Genomic DNA, 23034 nt, shown 5'->3' with positions numbered 1-23034 from the left:
AAAGTATCGATACTTTTACTTGGTATCGAATCGAATGAAAATACTCATATGAGTAAAATATCGAAATAAAAGGACCGATATGAGTAAGTATCGAAGAAAAAGTATCGAATCGATTTAAAATACTGATATGGGTAAAATACCTAAGAAAAAAGGACCGAAATGACTTTATGAGACTATATTGTATCGAATAAAACCTTTTTTTTACGCTAAAGCCCCATTTACACGGTGACAGTTAATGTTTCAATGTTAAAGTACTGTCACCGTGTAAATGGGGCTTTAACCTTTAATTGCATTCTTTTTTTCAATTTAAGAAAGAATTCAAAATCTTGGTTTATTTTAGAATATGACATTTTTCTAACATTTAACTAAAAGTAGTTATGATTTATGAAGAGCATTATTGTCAAGGCTATATAACTATATAAAAAAGCAATTTTTTTACAAGACTGGTGTTTAAACACATCTCTGATTATACCCCGTCATAAAAAAAACTCATTTAATATACAAGAAAATCATATTTACTATAAGTAGGTATCGTAGTTATATTATTATATAGTAGGTATCGAAAAAAATATAAAATACAAATACAAAACAACAAAATACAAATTACAAATTATATTATATTATTATTATTAAAAAATTATAATAACTCAAAAGTCAAAACCATTGGTCTTCAGGTAAATCTGCTAACAGTAATATTTTCTCTAAACGAGAACCTGTTAGACGATTTCTTGTTTTAGTCATAACTCCTCCAGCTTTGGAAAACAGTCTTTCGCTTGGAACCATAGTAAAAGATATCCTTGACTGTTTGTATAACATAGGGAAAACAGTTTTCATATCTTCCCATAGCTCTAGAGGATTGGACTTCAGTGGAGATACGGGGTTTGAAAGATACAAAGATAATTCATCATTTGCAAATGAAGATGATTTTTTCTTTTTTTGGCCGTGAGCTAACATTTTATGGTGAGCCCAAAAATCATAACTTTCTTCATTTTCTAAAGAAGTTGTCACCTCCCCTTCCGATTCACTGGATGATATATCTGGCTTAGATAGTCTTCTAAGTTCTGCCATCGCACTTGAACAAGCGACTGGATCGCTAAAATGAAGATTTTTAAATCTTGGATCCAAAATCGTGGCAATGGCGATCGGTTTAACTTGCTCAATCAGTCCAAATCTACGAACTATTTCTGCATGCAACACATCCTTTATATCAGACAACACATCAAATTTTGGCTGGATTTGGGCCAGTTGTTTTAGTAGGCAGCTAATCATGGGAATCACTTTTGAAATGGTTATGTAATTTTCCCCAGAGGATTCTTTTGTGACAAACTCCAATGGTTGTAGTAACTCAAGCAGTTGTCGAAGGATATTCATTTCTATGGCAGTTGGCATACTAGGCGCAGTTATATCGTTTAGTAGAATTGGGCTTAGAAAAGACACCATTTCTAAAAATCTTCGAATCATGAAAAAAACCGAATTCCATCGTGTTGCAACGTCTAAAATTAATTTTTTGAATTTTCCTTCAGGAACTCCAGCTTCAGCCTGTTTTTTTCTCAATTGGTCGCTGTTTATGACACTATTTTTCACCCATTTTACAATTTCTCTAACTTTTGATATGATAGGTTTTATATTTTGTTGACCAACTGTATGCGTTGCTACTAAATTAATGGTATGAGCAAAACATGGGGTATGTCTGCTCTTACCAAATGTTTTACTAACGGCAGCAACTACATTTGCACCATTATCCGTTACAACAGTAACAATTTTACTGTTATCAATTTGCCAGTCTGAAAGAATTTTTTGAATAATGTCACTTAAATATTGTGCAGTGTGTCTTTCTTTCAGTTCTGCAACCGCCAAACAATGTGATTTGAGAGAAACATCTTTAAGGTAGTGTACTGTCACACCAAGGAAACTTTTTTCATTCATTGTCTCAGTCCACGCATCAAAAGTTATAGTGACATGTGGTGCTGCCAACAAACAACTTTTCAATATTCCCTTTGTGACCTCATATTTATTATCCAGAGTGTTTTTCAACGTTGTAACTGAAGGAATCTTATAAGATGGCGCCAATTCTTTAATTAATCTTTTAAACCCTTCTCCTTCTACAACCGCATAAGGCCGATAATCTTTACAAATGAAGTAAAGTAAACACATAGTAATCTTCTTGTGGTTGAAACCACCCTCTGAAACACAAAAAAGACAATTTTGTTATTACTTATTTATAACATTAACATATACTCTGTGGTGGATTTACGGTGGGGGGGGGTCCAGGGGGTCTGGCCCAGAAATTTTAATACACTATACACAGGGTTTGACCCAGTAGGTGTATTATAATTATGCATTTCAGGTATAAGTTGATTGATTATCTATATTAAATATTATTATTGTTTAGCATTTGAGACAATTTTTTTAGTTGTTTTCATAAAAATAAAAATAATATTTAAATACTAGTAAATTAGTAAATCTGAATATCAGTACAAATTAAAAATAATATGATATTAAGTAATAATTAACATACCTGCGTATGAGCTGATTCGGTTGAACGCATCAATAATAGGTCGTTTTAAAACCACTGATTTTTCGGTAAACACATTTGGATCATCTACACATTCCTAAAATAAAATCATTTATTAAAATTAATGCATTATTATCATATAAACATTTAATATTATTAATTATTACCTCTGTCTCTGATTCGGTATCTTGTACAACGGTTTTGGAAAGGACAACATGACTAGTTTCAGTAGTTTGTTTGCTGAAATAATAAATTATATGAATTACAATAATACCTATTAGCTATATTATCATATATATATATATATATATATAATATATTACATTTATATATTTATATATAATATAATATATTACATTTATATATTTAGGACCGTATTCATATTTGATGCTTAAGAATAAATCTGTGGCTTGGTGCAAGAAAGGCCAATGTCACATTTTGAAAAAAATGAGAATATTCATCATAAATCATAATATTAATATCATTAAAATCTGCTTATGTTACTTGTGTTAAAAGGGCCAATATCTCTTATGCTGTATGACCAAATTAGATTTGACATTGGCCTTTTTGACAATAATTGATAAAATAATAATCAATTTATTATGGGCCTATGTCGACATTGGCCACATATTATCTATACTATCTATAGCCACGACATTGGCCATTTCGAAATCAATTAATAAAGTTTATAAATATAGGAGTTACTAACATTATGACCAATTGAATATTATTATGAGGTTTTCATAAAAAAGTCAAGTTATTTAATTATTAAAAATTGTTTATTTTAAATTTTAGTTTTTGGCCAATGTCAAACCAAAGTAATTTTTTTATTTTTTATTTATACTTAAAAACAAAATAAGTGTCATACAATGAAATAAAAACAAACGTAATTAAGTAACAGAATTTTTAGAGTTTAAACATAAAATTTAATAATTTTATGTAAATTTTAAAAATTGGCCAATTTAATATTTTAAATTCCTGAACATTGTCAAAATATGACATTGGCCCTTCTTGCACCAAGCCACAGATTAATATTGCTTAAGTTAATTTTGATAATTTGAAAAACTCATTTGAGTCAGCAAGTTTAAGCAATAATTTATTATTCTTAAGCATCGGCTATATGATTAGTCATATATGTTGGTATTATAATTTATAATAACTTAGATTTCACTGCTCAGGCAGATTACAAATTTACAGTACTATTATTTTGAAAATAACTTACCTATGAGTCGAAACAGGATTAGTTATAGGAGTTGAAGCTAATTTCATCTGTTTAGCAGTAGTTTTTGTCGTTGAACTCGTTCCTGGTTCCAATATATTAGAATGTTTTTTTAAATGTTTGGCCAAATTGGATGTGTTGCCACAATATTTTATATTTTGGAGAGCAAATTTTGCATTGTGCGATAGATTTGTCAACTTTTTTAAAATACATCCAGCATTTGCTCTTTGGAGGCGACATTTTAAATATGTAATTGTTGTAGTAAGAAGTAGTAGATCGAGATATCCGAGTTGTCGCACTGGCTCTAGTCGATCGAATGTGGTCAGCGGAATACCGAATGCAGTCATGACTCTCATGAGGACACTCAAACTTTGACCGGCAAGACCCGTTATTGTTGTCGTATAGAGTATTCGAGTATTTCCCCGAATTCATAGTAGATAATATTTAAAAATAGATGATATATCGGTAAACGAACCCTTTATGGCTTTATCGTTCTGATTAGGAGACAACTTACTAACTACTAAGAACTAACGTCTATAAGAATTGTTCGATAACATTCGACCACGGACTATAATAATATAATGTATATCATACGACATAGACCGTGTTGAACTGATATGAATTTTGGTGGTAAATAAAAGATTCGATACCATTACTTTTTTATCGATATGAGTAAAGTATCGAAACCGTGGTATCGATACAAAAAGTACTTGTATCGAAAGAAAAGTATCGATACTTTACTGGTATCGGTAGTATCGCAACGTCCCTATACATACGACCTGTGTCATGGAAAATTTCACTAATTTATTAAATAGTTCTGAATTTGAATTTTATGGAAATGCGCCGATGGATTCAGAAATGTACGATTTGTTATTGAATAACAATTTAATAAATGTATTGATTTTTAGGAAAAATTAGATAAATTAATTATCAGTACTTAATAATTTTTAAGATTTTGGTATGACTGTTGAAAGCCTAAAATACACGAAGAGTAAGCATTTGGATGAATTGTGTCCAAAAAATAAATATGTTCAGAGAGTAATTTTTGAAAACAACTTAGTTAATTGGCAGGCCAAGTATACTATTATTGTGAGTAATTAATTTACTTAGGTAGTACTTATGAGTTAAAGAAAAGAAAGAAAAGAAGAAAAAAGAAGAAATTTTAAAAATATCAGGAAAAGGATTGATTATTTTAGAGTACTATAGGAAGAACAAAAAGTTGTCCAGTGAATGTAGGAAAAGTAAGCAAATATTATAACTGAATATTTAATTCAGTATAAACTTAATGCCTCACCAAAATGCATTGAACATATAGCAGAAAACATTGTTAATTTTTTTAGGAGTGAAGTGAAGGTGTGAAAACTTTTTTAATACCCAATATATTACTATAAATATAAATACTAGGAAGTAATCAATGATAATTCATTGATTACTACCTAGTATTTATATTCAATGATATTATATGTATGACTACATGTATTTATGTATTATTATTACTTTTCCGTGAAATAATCTTCAAGGAAAAATATATATTTGTCAATGCACAAATTAATTAATTACTTTTTGTATGATTTTTTATTTAGGAAACATATTTTATTAGTATTTTAAAACATAAACCCAAAGGTATTTTATACCAAAAATACCACAATACCATCTCCAAATTACGTAAATATAATCTTTGGGATCATTCTACCGCATCATCATCACGGTTAACATCAAGACATAATGATAAAACTGCTCTATTGTCTGCACCACCAAAGGAAATTGGTAAGTCTTTATAATTTATCTGTACAAATGTATTTAGGTTGCTGTGCAAATATCTCAATACTTCTACTACTTTCAGTATTGTATAAAATAATATTAATAATATATTTGTATTTCATGCAAAAATATCAATGTACATAATATTATAAAACTAAATACTAATTAGAATAAAATATAAATAGATTCAAACTCCCTTATAAGCATAATACTAGTGGTAGGGAATTCATAGGCGTAGCGTGATGATTTTTTTTGGGGGGGCTATAGCATTTTTTTTTGTGGTATCAACGACGCTGCCGAAACTGCTTGCGAATCACTTTGTATAAGGGCTATAATGATTCAGGTACAGAACATATTATATTCTACAAATATAACTATAGAAAAATATAAAGGAACAAAATATTAAAAGGACTAAAGAAGCACATTATTAAGTAAAATATAAATAAATAATATACCATACATCATATTATTATCAAATACATATTTTGTATTTGAATTAAATATTTAAAAAAAAAAACATTTTAAATAGGAAATTATTACTAATTACTATATTGTAAGGTTTAAACGCCTGCTTTTTTGCGCAAATATATTTAGAACCTCTTCAGATGTTATATTATTAGCAAAGTCCCTTTCAATATGAAGTAATGATAGATTTGAAAATCTATCGTTAGACATAGAATTTCGTAGCCATGTTTTTATTCGCCGCATTACCGAAAACGATCTTTCACAAGAAGCAGAACTTACTGGAATTGTAAGTGCTACTTGTAAAAGCTTGTATAAATTTGGAAAAATTTTTTTGTTGATTTCTGATACAAGAGCACCTATGTCAAAATCATCTTTATTAATACAGTTCTTCATAATTAGCATTTCAGCTTTAAGTTGGTCTTTATCAATACATAAAGCATTCTAAAAACAAAAACCTTATATTAACATTAATATAATATATTTTCATGTATTTTACTAACCTCGTAATGTTCAATAAAATGTAAACTTTCATCATATTTTAACTTCATAAAGTTATCAATACTATGTCCAATTTTCAAGCTTTCTGTTGAAAATCTGCTTCTCAAACCTGATAAAACACAGTCAAGTATCCTAAAATAACCATTAACTTTCCAGTATTCAAACTGGGTGTCTTCATCATTCATTCCTTCATTGAGTTCATCTACATTAGCATAAGAACATTCAGCACCAGTAGTATTACTAACATAATAGTTTTGTAAATTTGTTGTTTCTTTTCTTTTACGTTTGGAACCTGTGAAGTATCAAATTAAATATATAAAGATATATTATAAACATAAAATACTTCAACATAAATTCTCAATTAAGGTTAAAAACTATCTTTTCGTTCTAATATAAAATATAATTTATAAATATTTTTAAATAACCTTTAGCTGGAATTTCTAATGAAATGTTGAACTCTTTAGCCAATGCTATAACTTCTCTTATTAATTAATAAAATATGGTATATATAAAAATAAATAATAATATATAAAATATGGTAAATATTATATAATATTTATTATGTATGTAAATAACTATATAGATAAAATATTAAATGAGTAAGAAATGAATATTCGGAGCATATCCATATGAATATTCTATGTATGGTACTATATTATATTAATTCTTTTCAATTTGAATATCCAAAGAATATTCTTTTATTAATCAATTAATCATAATCATTCAATGAATATTCGTTTTGAATTATTAATAGCATATAATATTCATAGAATGATTATAGGTGGCTCATTTAGCTATTTTTGGATGAGATAAGTAGATTGATAGAAGGTTGATAGTAGAATCCAGAATATTATATGATTATTCAATCATAGCCAAATGAATATTCTTTTCACACATTATGAATGTTTTAGTGCTAGTTGGGAACGTAGTATTTATTTTAATATTTTTAATCAAATACCACTCAATACTGCAAACTACATTAATCTTTTCAAATATTTCTCCTTAATAAAAGCCTTGAATACATAACTTTACTGTGGTTAATTTACATACCAATTTCGGAAATAGGACTTAAGATCTTGGTTGGATTTAAGTCCATATCCAATGGCAAAGGTGTGACCAATGCATCCATAATATTGTCATCTCCGCAAATATTTTTAATGGAACGTTCTGGGGAAATCGTTTGTAATTCACTATGGCTTACAGCTGCTCTAATAAGCGATGCCCCCTTTAATGACAGTATATGATATTCAACGAATGTTTCAATGCCAGTTGGTAATGGAATATTTTTAAACGTCACACACTTTAACTTTTTGAAGCTGGACTCGACAGCCGCAGACGATGCCACTTCCTCGCCATATCCAAATATAGGAATCATTACTCCAGACCATAATGGAAGAAGCTTAAAGGTTTTAATAATAATTTTAACCAATGATGGACAGAAGAAAAGGTTTATACCATTTCCTTCTTCAATTAGGGATTTACTTTCGCAAAATATATTATCAGCCCAAGCTTGAAAAGGATTTTCAAAATTTTCTAATCCCTCATTTTGTCTATCATACTCTTGTTCTAGAGATACGCGTGCTTCATCTTCATCTCTAGCACAAGCTAGTATATAGTCGAATTGTTCCTGAAAATCTATATAAAAAAACAATAATGAGAACAAGAAGCAATACTTTTGACTATAGCACTAAGAAGTGTTTAATTTTTTGTTATTTTCTCAATTAGATAATAATATCACAATTTTTAATTAATAAAACCATAATTACATTGGAAATCTGTTTATAATTAAGCAAATATAAATAATTGTATTGCAAAAATAATGATTTTTAATAAATAAAGATTATAGATTTTTATAAAAAAAAAAACAGGCTATTTTATATTTTAATTAAGATGATGTAATAATTAATAAGAAATTCTTTAGAGGTAATATTTACAAAATGGAAAGACAAGTTGTAATTGGACAAATTATTGATAGCAGATATATTTTATAAATATTCAATATTTATAAGTACTATTGCTATTCTAAAAATGTAGTATCATCAATAATTAATTACTATTATAACAAAAAATAGCTCTGATACTGTATAGTAAATGTTTTTATTTATACAGAATATCCCACGGAGATCTGCCAAATGAAATAATGAAATAACTTTTGATCTAATCAATATTTTTATAAAATTTACTTTAAATATAAGTCATAAGCTTTTGCACTACATTTTTTATTTTTTAATACCGAAAATAAAAATCTTAAAAATTGATTAACTGCTATGTACTAAAATCACAAGTACTTGTCCTGTGCTACAGATTTTCGAAAAAAAAATAAAAAATGTTTATCACCTTGTACCGGAATATTTAGACATTTTAAAAATAAGAAAATTAAAAAAAAAAAATTTGGACAAAAACTTACAGAGTTATAGCTCAAAGTAAATTTGCCAGCCATGGGTTTCCAAACTTGTGCAATATACGCTAACGTCACAACATAATATAGTGTACCTATAGTAATGACTAATGATACACTTTTCAACATTGATTTTTTTATTCAATTTAATTTGATCAAATCATAAATTAAATTGATGATAATAAATAAAAACATTCAACTTGTGATAATTAAATTATAAATTAAATAAAAATACAACATAATCATTTTCATAAATAAAATAAAACAAAACAAAATAAAATACATAAACATAAGTATTTAAAATAAGATAATAATAAAAAAATAAAATCATGGAGCTTGTGCAACATTGAAAAATTACAATAAAAAAAAAAACATAAATAAAATCAAACAAATGAAATAATAATAGTACTTTTAAAATATCATAATAAGTAACACATTTTTTAAAATTCTTTTTGTGTGCGGTAAATTTTAAAACAGGGGGTAACACATAAACCAACATCACATTCAATACAGTAGTAAATAGAATCTTTTCTTTTTTTGTTTTCTTTCTTGTGACTGCAAACAAAACAATATCGTCTTCCTTGTTTTTTTGATGGGCACCAACTCTGGAAAGTGCCTAGCGTCTGGTTGTAAGCGCTTTTCTGTAGTGTCCATTGGTTTTATTCTTCTATTTGTTGTCATGACACTCTCACATTGATATTTTAATATTAGTTCATTAATTAATTGCAATTGAAAGTCAGCTAAAGAAATATTTTTTCCAGTCACTGTTTTATAAGCTGAATATGCATTTAGTAGAGACATATCAATTAAATGAAAAAACAATTTTTTGTACCACTTCATAGTACGACGTACACATTCAATTGAACTTAAAAGCATGTCTGTCTTATCAATAGCACCCATATTAGCATTGTAGCTTATTACACACTCTGGTTTTAGATATTTATTTCCAGTAGCTCTATCAATCTTTTTAGTGGTTATCATTTTATCTTTATGCATAGTTGTCAACATGTACACATCTCTGCGATCTTTCCAGTGTACAGCTAATAATTTATTTGTACACATTCTTTCTCCTAATTTTAATTTTGAATGCATATCTGGCATACATTTTCTATTTTTCCGTACTGTTCCACAAGAGTTTATTTTTTTTTTTATGTAAGTACATTGCTAAGGATGGTGAAGTGTAAAAATTATCAATATATAATGAATAACCCTGGTAAAAATATGATTTTATAAGATTCCTTACTATAATACCAGATTTGCCTAATCGGTCTTCTAAAGGGTCTTTATAATCACTTCCACCTGTATATATGGAGAAATTTAAAATAAAATCAGTTTCACAATCACATAAAATGTATAATTTTATTCCAAATCTATGTCTTTTTGATTTTATATATTGTTTAAAAGACAAACGTCCTTTCCATAAAAGTAAACTTTCGTCAATAGCTAAATTAGAAAAAGGAATAAGAGCATCTTTAAAATTTTTTTGAACTTCAGATATCACCATTTGTATTTTATACAGCCGTTCACCATGGATTTGTTGGTCATTATCACAAAAATGAATTAATCGTAGGAGTAACAAATATCTATCTCTACTCATTAATTTACCAAATACATTTTGATGCAAGAGTTCATTAGTAGACCAATAATCTTGAATTTCTAACTTTTTATTTCTAGCCATCAACATATTAACTGCTAAAAATATATACAATTCACCATTTGATGTATCCTTCCATTTAACTAATCTAGAGTGTTCTGAAAAAATTTGTTGTTGTGCATATCTATTAGTTTCAAACACAATTTTTCCCATAAGATTAGGTGTTATAAATGCTTCAAAAAAGTTTAACACTGAAGAATTTTCATTTAAATCAAATTCTTTTTTCTGTATTCCAGCCTAAAATATTAGATTTCATGAAAATAAAATAACAAGTGTATTAAAAAAAATTGAATTACTTTATTTTGAGTAAATGGATGGATTTTTGGTTGAAAATTAATAACTCTCTTTTTCCATTTCAGTGGACCAAGTGGTTTTGGAGGATCAGATAAAGGCACTTTTCTTCTAGGTACACTTCTAGTGCATATTTCTGGTGAAGGTTGATTAACAGACAAATCTAAAATAGGTTGAGTTATAATTGAAAAATATGATATATTTATTTATATACCTACAATACTAGACCAAATTGAATAGTAAGACTATTATAATATGTATAATAGAAGACTATACAAATTGTACTTAAATTATTAGCTTTATAAGAATTATACAAATTATAAAGACGTATTACTTACTATTTTTTTCAGAATCAACTTGAAAATGTTCATCAGGTTGTAATTGTGGAAAATTGAAAGAAGTAGTAACTGTAAACAATACATATTATACAACATAATATAAAAATTCTTATGAAATAATAAAAATGTATTATACTTGACATAATTTATTATACATACATAAGTCATCGAAGTTATCTAATTCAAAATTGTTTAGAGCTTCATCAATATCAATATTTTGAAATACTATAATACAATAAACACTTTAGTACAGAAACTGTTTTATAAAGTGCATACATTTGCTAAAATATTACAGTAAATAATTTAAATAAATTTTAATTCTCACCTTGTTCTTGAGGTTCAATTTCAAAATCTTCGAGAGCTTCGTCTGTTTCCCCAATGTCGAACTCGTCTTCAGATTCTGAATTAGCGTAAAATTCATTTAGCTCATTTTCAATTTCAGCTTCAGTTAAAGATTTTTTAGACATTTTAGCAAATTTAAAATTAAATAAATAATAAAATATATAATTTCAAACCAAATTTTGACGATGAGCACGTAACAATAGTCAACAAATAATTATTAAAACAATAATAATGTCACTATAAAAGTAAAATGCTATAAATATCACGTAAACACGAAAAATATACAATGAATTCAATAATAATAATATTATAGTTCCATGTTTGAGAACCCCTAAGAGGTTGGAAATATATAATACTTAATATCTCCTTGAATATTAGTGATATCACAATTCTGAAAACACCGTTGAATTCGGGAGCGCGTGTAGATAATAACTATAGTTAGGATGTTGATGACTTTTGCATTTTTTTTCCTTTTATTCTGTACAATGCTATCCTAGCTAAAAATTTGTTTCATGCTCCCTTGATGCAGAATATTCTAATTTTATTTTGCATTTTTTTGCATTTTTTGCATTTTTAGCTATAAATGCATTTTTTTTGTTTTTTAACGTCAATTTTCAACATTTTCAAGTCATTTTTTCATCTTTTAGGGCATTTTTCGTACTTTTTATACAATGTGGGGCATTTTTTCACAAATTATAGATTTTAGGGCAAATGTTACATCCAAGTTTGGAAACAAATTTAATTTATTAAAATCTAACTTTGGATTTGGACTATTAGTAAAAATTTATATCATTTTATCGCGTTCCCATAAGATTTACTCTTTGAGTGTTATATATTGATGAAACGAGTGCTCTTTCAGACATACGTGGATCATACACGCTTATCGAGTGTTATATTTATAAATTGTATGGAATAAATCCGATAAACAAGATTAAATTGACATAGACATTAGACCTATTGATTGACGTGCTTATAATTGCAGTAAAAGGAACTATTGTCAGTAGTGTTTCGGCATTCACCGTCACCATTTAACCGATATTTTTCAATTTTATACGATTTTAAACATGCCGAAAGCAAAATCGTCTGTAAGTAGCCGTTTACACAGTTATGTCAATGAATACGGGAACAATATTTTTTCTAGTGATGGTGAAGTGTTATTTTGTAAAGTGTGTAATGTTAAAGTCTCAGCATTGAAACGATTTACTGTAGAACAACACATAAGTCGAGAAAAACATACTCGGGGAGTTGAGCGACAAAAAGAAAGCGAAAAACCAAAAACTCAATTATTGCTGACTGATACAAGTATTACATCAAAAAAATCGTCATTTAATTTGGAACTATGTCAAACATTATTATTAGCTAATATTCCGCTTAATAAATTAAACAACGAACACTTTCGAAAATTTTTAGAAAAATATATTAAAGTTGATATACCAGATGAGTCAACTTTACGTAATTTATTTAAAATCTAACTTTGGATTTATACCTTCGGAAATAACTCAGTTAGAGACGTCTGGGATGTTATTATCAGAGTCAATTAAATGCATAAAAAGAATTGAGTCTTTAATCCAAAAAGCTCCAAATAAAATCGGACAAACAATAGCAACCAAAATGGAGAATGTCATTTTAAAGAATAATGGATTTAAAATTGTAACTAACATTTCTGAAATGCTAGATGGCAAAAGCGCAAGAGGAGAAGATATTCCAGAACATTTAACTACTGATGACATGACCTACTTCAAGTATGCACCCATAACGTCCGTTGATGTTGAAAGAAGTTTTTCATCATACAAAAATTTATTAACTGATCGACGTCGTCATCTTTTGTTTGATAACATCAGACACATATTAATTGTACAATGCAACAATGCAATATGAATATTATTATAACATCAACATCCCAACACTAATAATGAAAATATTTTTAATATTATTTTTTTTTATTTATATTTTACTTTTTAATTTATTTTTAATATTGAAATTTATTTATACCCATATCTCTAATAAAAATTATTATTTATAAATAAGTTTTTTCACTTACTTATTTAGTATTTTAGATAATTTTTAAGGTCATTTTTTGAAGTTTTTAGGGCTTTTTCGCATTTTTTTAGGGCTTTTTTGCATTTTTTTTAGGGCATTTTGTGTGTTTTTTAGGTCATCAACATCCTAACTCTAATAATAACACAACCAATAAAAATTTTCCTGCGTATTTATATTAAATTCGATTGCCCGCATATATGCGGGCATAGCAGTGAAAGGGTTAAAAAAAATTTCAAAAATATTCAAAATAGCCAATTTGTAAATATGATTATTAGAAAAATGTAGATGGTAAAAACATTTATTTAAGTCCAGTGGCTGATTTTTACAATTTTTTTAAACATCAATATTCTCGTTAGATAAATTACGATCTAGTTTATATTAGAAACATTATAATTTTAAGAAATATAATTTTTAAAAATAGGTAATAAATGTAAAATACAATTATTACCTATTTTTATTTATTATATTTACTTCAGGCTTACGAAAAGATATTTTAAACAGCCCTTACCACAAATTTGGTCAGCATTCAGCCTGTGATCAGTATTTTTGTACTAAAAAACTTACTAATGAAACAAATATAGTACAAGAAGTTATTAAATGCGGCTTGATGGATGATATATCAGTTGCTCTTCGTCGGGTTGTTAATAACTCGAAAAGTTTAATATACGATGTCGACAATAATATTTGCGAGCAGTTCAATAGTATAATAAACAAACACATAGGTGGAAAAAGAGTTAACTTTACGCAAAAACAGTCATACAATAGTAGAGTATACACAGCAGTAGTTTCGTTTAATACGGGTGGTAATTATTTACGTGAGATACACAAAAAGATTACCAAAAGAAGTCCAGGTACTTAAATTAATTTTTATAATAATAAGAGATTCTCAGTATGTTAATTTAAATGTATCAACTATTTTTATTTTTAATAGGAATTATTGCAAAAAAATTTTTAAAGTATACATCCCATAAAAGGAATATATTAAGAAGTCGTCGAGCAATTTTCAGATTATCTGGATTGAACAAATCCAAACCAAACTCAAATGGACCAGATGAACAGTTAACAAAAAAGAAAAATGAATTTATACAGTCCCTTACAATTTCAGAACAAGCAAAACAAAAATTAGAATTTGAGACCAGAAACCAAGCTGACAGTCAAATTTGGCTCAATGAAAGGAGAAATCGCCTTACAGCAAGTAATTTCGGAAGAATTTGTAAGATGCGGCCGAATACATCATGCAAAAATAATGTTTTTGATATTTTGTATGGTAATACGAAAACTAGAGCTATGGAATATGGTAATAAATTTGAAGGCTTAGCAATTTCAACATTGGAAAATATAATTAAAAAACCAATCAAAAAATGTGGCTTATTCATTGACGATGATGTACCATATTTAGCAGCAACACCAGGTAATTTATTAATATATAATACAACTATAATTAATGTTGCACTTCTACCTAGAAATATGTTTATTACCTAATTTTTAGATGGTATTATCGATGATGATGCTATTGTCGAAATAAAATGTCCCTACTCAGTAAAAGATTATACAAGTTTGGAAGAAGCTGAAAAAAAGGTAAGTATTAAATAGGTTTTTATAAAACCTAAATAAATAGTAATGTATAATAAAAGTATGTATATTCAATATTCTAACCTAAATATAAAAAAAACCCAACTTATTTCTTTTTAGATTCCGTATTTGGAGAAAAAAAATAATATTACCACGTTAAAAAAAGACAGCAACTATTATTATCAGATACAGGGACAAATGCGTATTACAAAACGTCATTTATCCTATTTTTTTATATTTACTCCTAATTGGACAAAGTTAGAAGTTATAGAATATTCCGAAACATTTTGGAAAGAAAAAATGTTTCCTAAATTAACATTGTAAGTATTTTTATATCACAAATTTCTATTACATATTTTTTTTGTGCTGAAGGATTAATTTTACAATGTGTGTGTTTATTTTTCGAAGCATTATTTCGAATATTTATCATGTATAAATGTATAATATACATTTAATATAATATAATATAATCTACTCAGAATCTAAAATAGACAATTAAAAATTTGTATGTATTTTGCTAAATTATAATGACGTTCAAATATTAATTGATATTATAATTAGTGTAACTACCGCAGAACTACATAACTGTATTTGGAACTACATACCTACCTACATTTCAGTACTGAGAAATAATATTGTTTATTGTTTTTATTAATTTTTTCTTTTTTAAACATTCTATTTTTCAGATTTTATGAAGAATGTTTATTGAGAGAAATTGTTGACTCTCAGTATAGCAAACGCATGTTAAAAAGCGACATTATTGACCCCCCATATATAGAAGAAAACATAAAGGAATTTAAAGAAAAAAAAATGCTTCTTGAAATAAAAAAAAGTAAAAATAAAAAATAATAAAAATATTTCGTATATTTAATCTTCTAATTTTTTTAACACCTATACTCAAATTCCAATTCTTCAATTTAAATTTAATTTAATAGTTATCTGTTTATTATAATTTATAAGTGAAATAAGTAAGTACCTAGTACCTACTACCTATTATTTATCAGTAGGTTAGTTGTTAGGTGTACATATAAATAAGTGAGTAAGTAATTACCCAATATTCATGATTGTTATAATAGTATGGTAGAAAAACATATTATGAGAAATTTTGTTTTTAATTTTTTACTGTTAGATGTAAAAAGAAAAAAGAATGTGAATTTCTGATATTAAAATTATTTACAAATTTTCGTATATTTTGACTATAAATATTATATTTTAATAAGTATTGATGTTATAATACAGTTTATACAATATATATTGGTTAATATATTTATGTAAGCAGTGACTTAAATTATATTATTATAATCATTAGTTTATGGGTACGCTCGGATATTTAAAATATAACGGTAATATTGCATGTATTAATTTTATTATGTCGCGAAACATCTTAGACGAACGTTCATGCAACAATAATCGGCGCTCCCAAACGAGACTCATCGGCCTGCCGCCGGCTACGAGTAGTGGGCGTGACTAAACGCCGCGCGCTTGCGGATCGCGAAAACACTTAACAGCGCATTCTCTTAGCCGTTTAATGCGTTTCACTTTGGGTATCACGTCCTCTTAAGATAGGGTGACCAGACGTCCCGTTTAAAACGGGATTGTCCATTTTTTGGTCATCAAGTCCCGTTGTCCCGACAAACTTCGAACGGGACGCTTTTTATTCCGTTTTTAGAAGATGGTCCTGTTTTAATCCCGTTATTTCAATAGTATTATATTATGTTAGTGAAAAAATATCGACTAATGAAACAAATATAAAACAGTTTTACTCGTATATATATTTAAAATTAGAGACCAAATTTATAAATAGCAGATACCATGTACAGCTGCGCGACTGTTTCGGTTGTCGTCGTCTTATCGCACCGACCGACCAAACAACGCACACACTACACAATTATTGTAAAAGTATGTGTACGTGAAAGGACTCGTCAACGATTGTCTGCTATTTTTGTTTTTCAATTATTACGATTAAGAATATCAAGTATCGACAACCCTGCAGTCTTATGAATATTATTATTCTATTGTATTCTATTCGTTATCGTTTTTACATTGTCCGAGTTCTTCTGTCTTTTATAGGCGTTTCGCGTTTATCGGTAATAATTTTTGAATACTGACTACTGTTGACACTTGACACTCGATCAGTGAATTCCTTTCCGTAAACTTGTTTTGTATTTTGAAATTGACGCGTACCTATCGATATTTTTTTAAAATCTTAAAAATAATACTTAAGATGCCTAAAAGACGATGTAGTTTTAATCCAAAATTAAAAACGCAGTTTCCTAATTTAAGAGATGCTGATGAAATAGGAAAAGTTCTGTGTACAGAGTGTAAATCTATATTCTCAATAGAACATGGTGGGATATCAGATATCAAACAGCACTTACAAAAACGCAAACATCTATTGGCTGTGTCTAGCTCTAGCAGTGCTAATAAATTATCTTCATATTTTATCAATAAAGAAAAATCTGGGCCATCAGATGAGAGCAAACGTATTGCGGCAGAAGAAGGTATGTTTGCTTTTCATACTATCATGCACAATCATTCGTTTCGATCGATGGATTGTACGTCTTCACTGATAAAAAAAATTCACGATAAAAAATTTTCTTGTGCTCGAACGAAATGTGAATCGATTATTTCAAAAGTAATTGTCCCTTTTGCAATGGAACAAGTTTTAGAAGAATTAAAAAATATCAAATTTGCAACACTTATGGTGGATACATCAAATCACAAAAATCTAAAACTTGTACCAATTCTTATCCGATATTTTATTCCACAAGAAGGAGTACAAATCAAAGTTTTAGAATTTACAAATTTACAAGGTGAAACCGCGGATATTTTAACTAAATACATAATGGATGTTTTAAAAAAATTCAACCTATCCAATAAAATAGTTGCTTTTTCGGGTGATAATTGTAATACGAATTTTGGTGGCGTCGCAAGAAAAGGCATAAAAAATGTTTATGCAATTCTTAACGAAAATTTAAAAACAAATATTTCAGGCATTGGTTGTGCGGCTCATATCTTACACAACGCAATGCAAACCTGTACGGATATTTTGCCAATCGATATTCAATCCATAGTTAATAAAATATTTCAATATTTTCATATATATACAGTCCGCGTGGAGCAATTCAAAGAATTTTGTGATTTTGTAAATGTCGAGTTCAAAAATATTTTAGGTACTGTTAAAACGCGATGGTTATCTCTGTTACCAGCTGTTACTAGAATCTTAGATTTATTCCCAGCATTAAAAACGTATTTTCTAACCCAAGATAAATGCCCTACAATTTTGAAACAGTTTTTCGATAACCCTATTTCTATAGCATGGTTGTATTTTATTCAAAGCCAATTGAAGGTAGTTTGTGACACAATGACGATTATTGAAAGCGACAATATTTCAGCAAGTGAAGTATATGAAGAACTGGAAGTGGTATGTGGAAAAATTAGGAACAGGCAAAGCCAACAATTTTTTACATCAAAATTAGCTTCAGTCATTGAAGACCTTGATAAAAAAAAGATATACAGCAAAAATAATTTTATAGAAAAAATGAATGATTTTTATAGTGTTTTCTTATCTTACGTAAAAAAATGGAGTTGTCATTTTGAACCGTTCAAAATTTTTCGATGGACTCAATTATTAGATATTCCTTCTTGGGTAGACGTTCAAGAAAGTATTCAATATTTATTTAAAAATAAAAAACTCAACCTGGATTCGAACATAGATGAGGATAAATTATTTGATGAATATAATCATGTAGCTCATGTGATACAAGTTAAAATTATAGAATGGAAACATTGTTCAAAAAAAGTCACAGAAAAATGGTGTGATGTATTTAAAATACTAGAAAAAAATCAAATTTCTTTCAACAACTTCTCAGCAATTATTGAATATTCGATGGCTATTCCTGGAACAAATGCATCTGTAGAAAGAATATTTTCATTAACAAATGTATTGTGGACGGATGAAAAAAATCGTTTTAATGTCGAAACTATTAAATCAATAATTATTGCAAAACAGCACTTTAAAAACATAACTTGTTCACAATTTTATGAATTTCTTTTGAAGCACCCAAAATTGTTAAATTCAATAAGTTCTTCAGAAAAATACGAAAAAATAGTAGAAAGTGTGGAAGAAGGATTATCAAATTCCTGAATAATTAAAAAAGTTTATGTTGTAAATTTCTTAATTCTTGTTAAAAAAATATATTACAGTATTGGTATGTACAATGTATTGTTTAATTGCTTAATACTTTAATTTTAATATTTAAAAGTACATTTTTTAATTGTTTAAAGTATTATAATAGTTATGAAATTTAACATTGTGTTGTTAAATAAAAAAGAAAAAGAAAATATTAAAGAAAATATTATTTAAAAAATATTTTAAAAATATTTATTTAGGTTATTTACTCAAAAATGGTAAAGTAATAAGATAATAATTGTTTGTGATATGACTCAGATTTATATTTTTACTCTCTACAGTTGTGTGCATATGTGTGAATGTATATATATAGTTTTTATTAGGTTTTATTGGGGGAGGGGAGTTACAAATAATGTCCCGTTTTTTTATTTTCTTAATATGGTCACCCTATCTTAAGAGGCCGTTCTGGTAAAAGTGAAACGTATACAACGCTCAAGAGATGGCGTTGAATTTCATATCGCCGCGGCGGCGGTCACCCGTAACCACGCCCACTTTTACCAAAGAGGGGCTACGCACAATAGTCTCAGGAGCGGCACATTATTATTTCTCGGACCGCCGTCTAGAACGTTTCGCGTCAATGCTATTTTGTATTTATCAAGTTAACTGCCTTGTAAATTTCACTGATCTTGCCACGAACGCCTTGAGTATCAAATATGATACACAATCTTCTTTCAAATGTAGCCCTTCTAAATTAACACAAACTTACCAATTACGCCTCGTGTATCACATTTGCTTCTCAACACAACTTGCCACGGTTGCCTTGAGTATCATATATACACTCATTTATTTAATTAAACTATAACTTCATAAAGATAGTTAATGCCAATATAACAATTGGATAAAATACTACACAATATTTTGAATCTTATGGTGTTTCGGCCTCTCGCCTAACTTCATTACTTTTTATTTTCTATAAATTATAAAAATGAAAAAGTTTTCACAAATAACGATTGTTTTAACAATTATAATAATCATTATACTATAATATTATAATATTTATTTTTATTATTATTGTTCATAATAATCAAAAATTAACAAATATAATCAAATAATCAAGCATATAAAATTAAAAAATGTAACAAACTTGTTAATTTAATTATTATCAAACTGATATTCAAATTTTAATAGTAAATACAAAAACAAAACATGACATTTTAATATATAATCAACTTTTCAAAATAATATTATAGTAAAAAAAATCATTTGGTTTTACCTATTTTGTGTTCTTCAGAAAAACATTGAATACAATAAAACCGCTTACAACTAGAACATTTAGTTCTAATTTGTCTAGTAATACTTTGAGCATGTTTACGTCCACCTTGTGCCACCATATGCTTATAACAATTAGAACATCGCCCTCTAGACTTAGTTTCTAATAATTTGTGTGAATTTTCAGTTGGAATCTCTTCTTTTTTTTCTAATAAATTTTCAATCAATATTTCTCTAAATGAAGTAATACTTATTTTTTTTTGAGTTATTTCTTCATACAATGATAAAGCATTCAAAACTGAAGTATTTAAAAGTAATTCAAATGCAATTTTCTTATACCATTTTAATGTTCTCCTTAATGGATTATGATATGAGTTTCGAAGATCACACACATCCACCAGGGATTTACCTTTATTATAATCCAATATAAGTTTTGGTTTAACTATATCTGATCCAAATTTATTAGTTGTTTTAACCATGAGTGCAGAGTGTTTGGTAGAAATAGCTAGTACGTCACGCTTGTCTTTCCATTTCAGTATTGTTATACCTTGATTGCATTGCTTAGCTATTACTTCTCCTCTTTTTAATTTTTTTTTTATAACTTCTGTGGGGTTGTTTTTTCTATTTGATCGTAGAGTACCAACTAGATGAGTAGATCTTTTTAAGAGTTCAGTGGCTAAGTCATAGCTGCTATACCAGTTGTCAGTGTACATTGTTCTACCAATATCTAGGTATTCTTCTGCCATTTCAGTTACAATTCTTGTTGATAATCTCTGGCCAACAACAGCTTCTTTACCAGCATAAATTTTGAACCCAACAGTATAGAAATTGTCAATGCATAATTTAAATATCTTAATTCCATATCTGTGTCTTTTATTTTGTATATATTGCCTAAAAGAAAGACGACCCACAAAGGGAACAATGGATTCGTCAATGCACATAGACTCTTTTGGTGTACGTGCCATTTTATATTTTGATAAAAGTAAGTCAAGTAGTCCACTTATTTTAAATAAACGGTCACCAGGAGGACAGTCATCATTATTACAACAATGAAATGAGCGCAAAAGAATTTCGAATCTTTTTCTAGTCATATATTTTGGTATTTTAGATGCATATATTTCACTTTTTTTCCAATATGAAGCAATTGATGGTTGGGGACATAAACCCATCCACATAATAATACCTAAAAAGGTTTTCATTTCATTAGAAGTTACATCTACCCACTTATGTAGACGTGATTTTGGACTAATTCTAGTTGATAATAAAGACTTTGCATATCTGTTAGTTTCTTTAACCAATAAATGTATCACATCATTATCCAAAAATAAGGAATAAAAATCATAAGGGGTACCTTCAGCTAGTGTATCAATAATATCATGATTGATGCCCACTGGCTCATTATTTGGGTTGAATAATATGTTAGATTGAAATGCATCATCAACATCATTCCAAGAGGGGTTTGATGCATCTTGATGACATTTGTTTTGTTGTGAAGGAACAGTATCAGGCGTAGGCGGAGTAACAAAATCAAAATCATTTTCATTGAATAAGTCATCATTCGAATCGTCGTTTGAATCACTCTGTAAAAAATAGTGCAAAATAAAATACTATAATGTACAGATAACACTAAGTACAAATTATGTACAGTCAAAGATATACCTCTAATTGAAAATCAGAATCAGCATCCGTCTCATCATCGTTGGACCAATCAGACATATCCAGTAACTCTGATATGTTGTACTCATCCATAGTTAACTTTTTGTTGAACAAATACGAAAAACGTTTTATTATTGCCGTCGAAATGGTAAAATAATTGAAATGATAGCGCAATAGGTTATCCATAATGATTAATCAATTTATTAATAATTATAAATAACTATTTAATATTTATAATCAATGTAAAAATATAAACACACAAAAATTGTATACAAATAGATTGATAAGTATTCCACTGGGGCCTGAGTATCAAATATGATACTCAACTTGAATCGATTAATTTTTATCAAAAATTGAATTTTTATCACGAAATAAATAAATGTGTGTAGAAAAATATTGATAATATTCAAAAAAAGTAGTGTGACCAACTTGGATTGACTACAACATTTCTCTAGGATGAGAATGGTTTGATAAGTGAGAAGCATATATGATACTCAAGGCAAGGTTGAAAAGTCTTGTTAAAATGTATAGAACGAATTTGGATAGTTAGCCGTGTATTATATATGATACTCAAGGCAGTCAACTTGTTATATTACTGGGGTAATTTGAAATTTGAATTTGATAAGCGCGCGCTCGCTTGCGCGTTCATAAATTAATTTTACGATATTATTTATCGTATTATTGATTGAAGTTTCTGTTCCCTAAATATGTATGGAAATACTTAAACTAAATCATAAAAGCTATTTTACAACATATAGTTATTATTTAAAAAACTATCAGTAACAATTTAATAATACTAATAATTTATAAATTATTGCCATCGATTAATATAACGTTATGAATAAAATATAATTACAATTTAATTTATAGTTATAAATATAATA

General features: G+C 27.8%; 4 protein-coding genes across 4 annotated transcripts; 2 read left to right on the top strand and 2 right to left on the bottom strand.

Moving 5' to 3' along the window:
• Positions 1–654: 654 nt before the first annotated feature.
• On the bottom strand, positions 655–4081 carry LOC132926087 (E3 SUMO-protein ligase ZBED1-like). The gene is made up of 4 exons (XM_060990432.1): positions 3738–4081; positions 2683–2755; positions 2519–2612; positions 655–2183 (listed from the first exon to the last, which is right to left on the bottom strand). Exons 1-4 carry the CDS (start codon positions 4079–4081, stop codon positions 655–657), a joined length of 2040 nt encoding a protein of 679 aa, XP_060846415.1.
• A 10658-nt stretch (positions 4082–14739) lies between these two features.
• Positions 14740–16503, top strand: LOC132926086 (uncharacterized). The gene is made up of 5 exons (XM_060990431.1): positions 14740–14932; positions 15011–15099; positions 15214–15413; positions 15780–15905; positions 16482–16503. The coding sequence occupies exons 1-5, from the start codon at positions 14740–14742 to the stop codon at positions 16501–16503; spliced, it is 630 nt and encodes a 209-aa protein (XP_060846414.1).
• Positions 16504–17317: 814 nt separating this feature from the next.
• On the top strand, positions 17318–19240 carry LOC132926084 (uncharacterized). Its single transcript, XM_060990430.1, has 3 exons — positions 17318–17512; positions 17570–17854; positions 18809–19240. The coding sequence occupies exons 1-3, from the start codon at positions 17318–17320 to the stop codon at positions 19238–19240; spliced, it is 912 nt and encodes a 303-aa protein (XP_060846413.1).
• Positions 19241–20269: 1029 nt separating this feature from the next.
• Positions 20270–22721, bottom strand: LOC132926839 (piggyBac transposable element-derived protein 4-like). The gene is made up of 2 exons (XM_060991245.1): positions 22154–22721; positions 20270–22074 (listed from the first exon to the last, which is right to left on the bottom strand). The coding sequence occupies exons 1-2, from the start codon at positions 22334–22336 to the stop codon at positions 20485–20487; spliced, it is 1773 nt and encodes a 590-aa protein (XP_060847228.1). The 5' UTR covers positions 22337–22721; the 3' UTR covers positions 20270–20484.
• Between the last annotated feature and the right edge of the window lie 313 nt (positions 22722–23034).

Source organism: Rhopalosiphum padi, chromosome 3 (genome assembly GCF_020882245.1).
Source record: "Rhopalosiphum padi isolate XX-2018 chromosome 3, ASM2088224v1, whole genome shotgun sequence".
Classification (NCBI taxonomy): Eukaryota; Metazoa; Arthropoda; class Insecta; order Hemiptera; family Aphididae; genus Rhopalosiphum; species Rhopalosiphum padi.
The sequence above is the reverse complement of the archived record's forward strand: the minus strand, read 5'-3'. Positions and strand labels throughout refer to the sequence as shown.

Coding starts and splice junctions, on each gene's coding strand:
- LOC132926087 (XM_060990432.1), bottom strand. CDS start 4,081: ATGACTGCATTCGGTATTCCGCTGACCACATTCGATCGACTAGAGCCA. Junction 2,756..3,737: donor AATCCTGTTTCGACTCATAG/GTAAGTTATTTT, acceptor TTATTATTTCAG/CAAACAAACTACTGAAACTA. Junction 2,184..2,518: donor CCGAATCAGCTCATACGCAG/GTATGTTAATTA, acceptor TTTGTGTTTCAG/AGGGTGGTTTCAACCACAAG.
- LOC132926086 (XM_060990431.1), top strand. CDS start 14,740: ATGCGGCCGAATACATCATGCAAAAATAATGTTTTTGATATTTTGTAT. Junction 15,100..15,213: donor TGGAAGAAGCTGAAAAAAAG/GTAAGTATTAAA, acceptor ATTTCTTTTTAG/ATTCCGTATTTGGAGAAAAA. Junction 15,906..16,481: donor GAATTTAAAGAAAAAAAAAT/GCTTCTTGAAAT, acceptor GAAACATCTTAG/ACGAACGTTCATGCAACAAT.
- LOC132926084 (XM_060990430.1), top strand. CDS start 17,318: ATGCCTAAAAGACGATGTAGTTTTAATCCAAAATTAAAAACGCAGTTT. Junction 17,513..17,569: donor CTGTGTCTAGCTCTAGCAGT/GCTAATAAATTA, acceptor CCATCAGATGAG/AGCAAACGTATTGCGGCAGA. Junction 17,855..18,808: donor CAATTCTTATCCGATATTTT/ATTCCACAAGAA, acceptor GATTCGAACATA/GATGAGGATAAATTATTTGA.
- LOC132926839 (XM_060991245.1), bottom strand. CDS start 22,336: ATGGATAACCTATTGCGCTATCATTTCAATTATTTTACCATTTCGACG. Junction 22,075..22,153: donor ATTCTGATTTTCAATTAGAG/GTATATCTTTGA, acceptor TATTTTTTACAG/AGTGATTCAAACGACGATTC.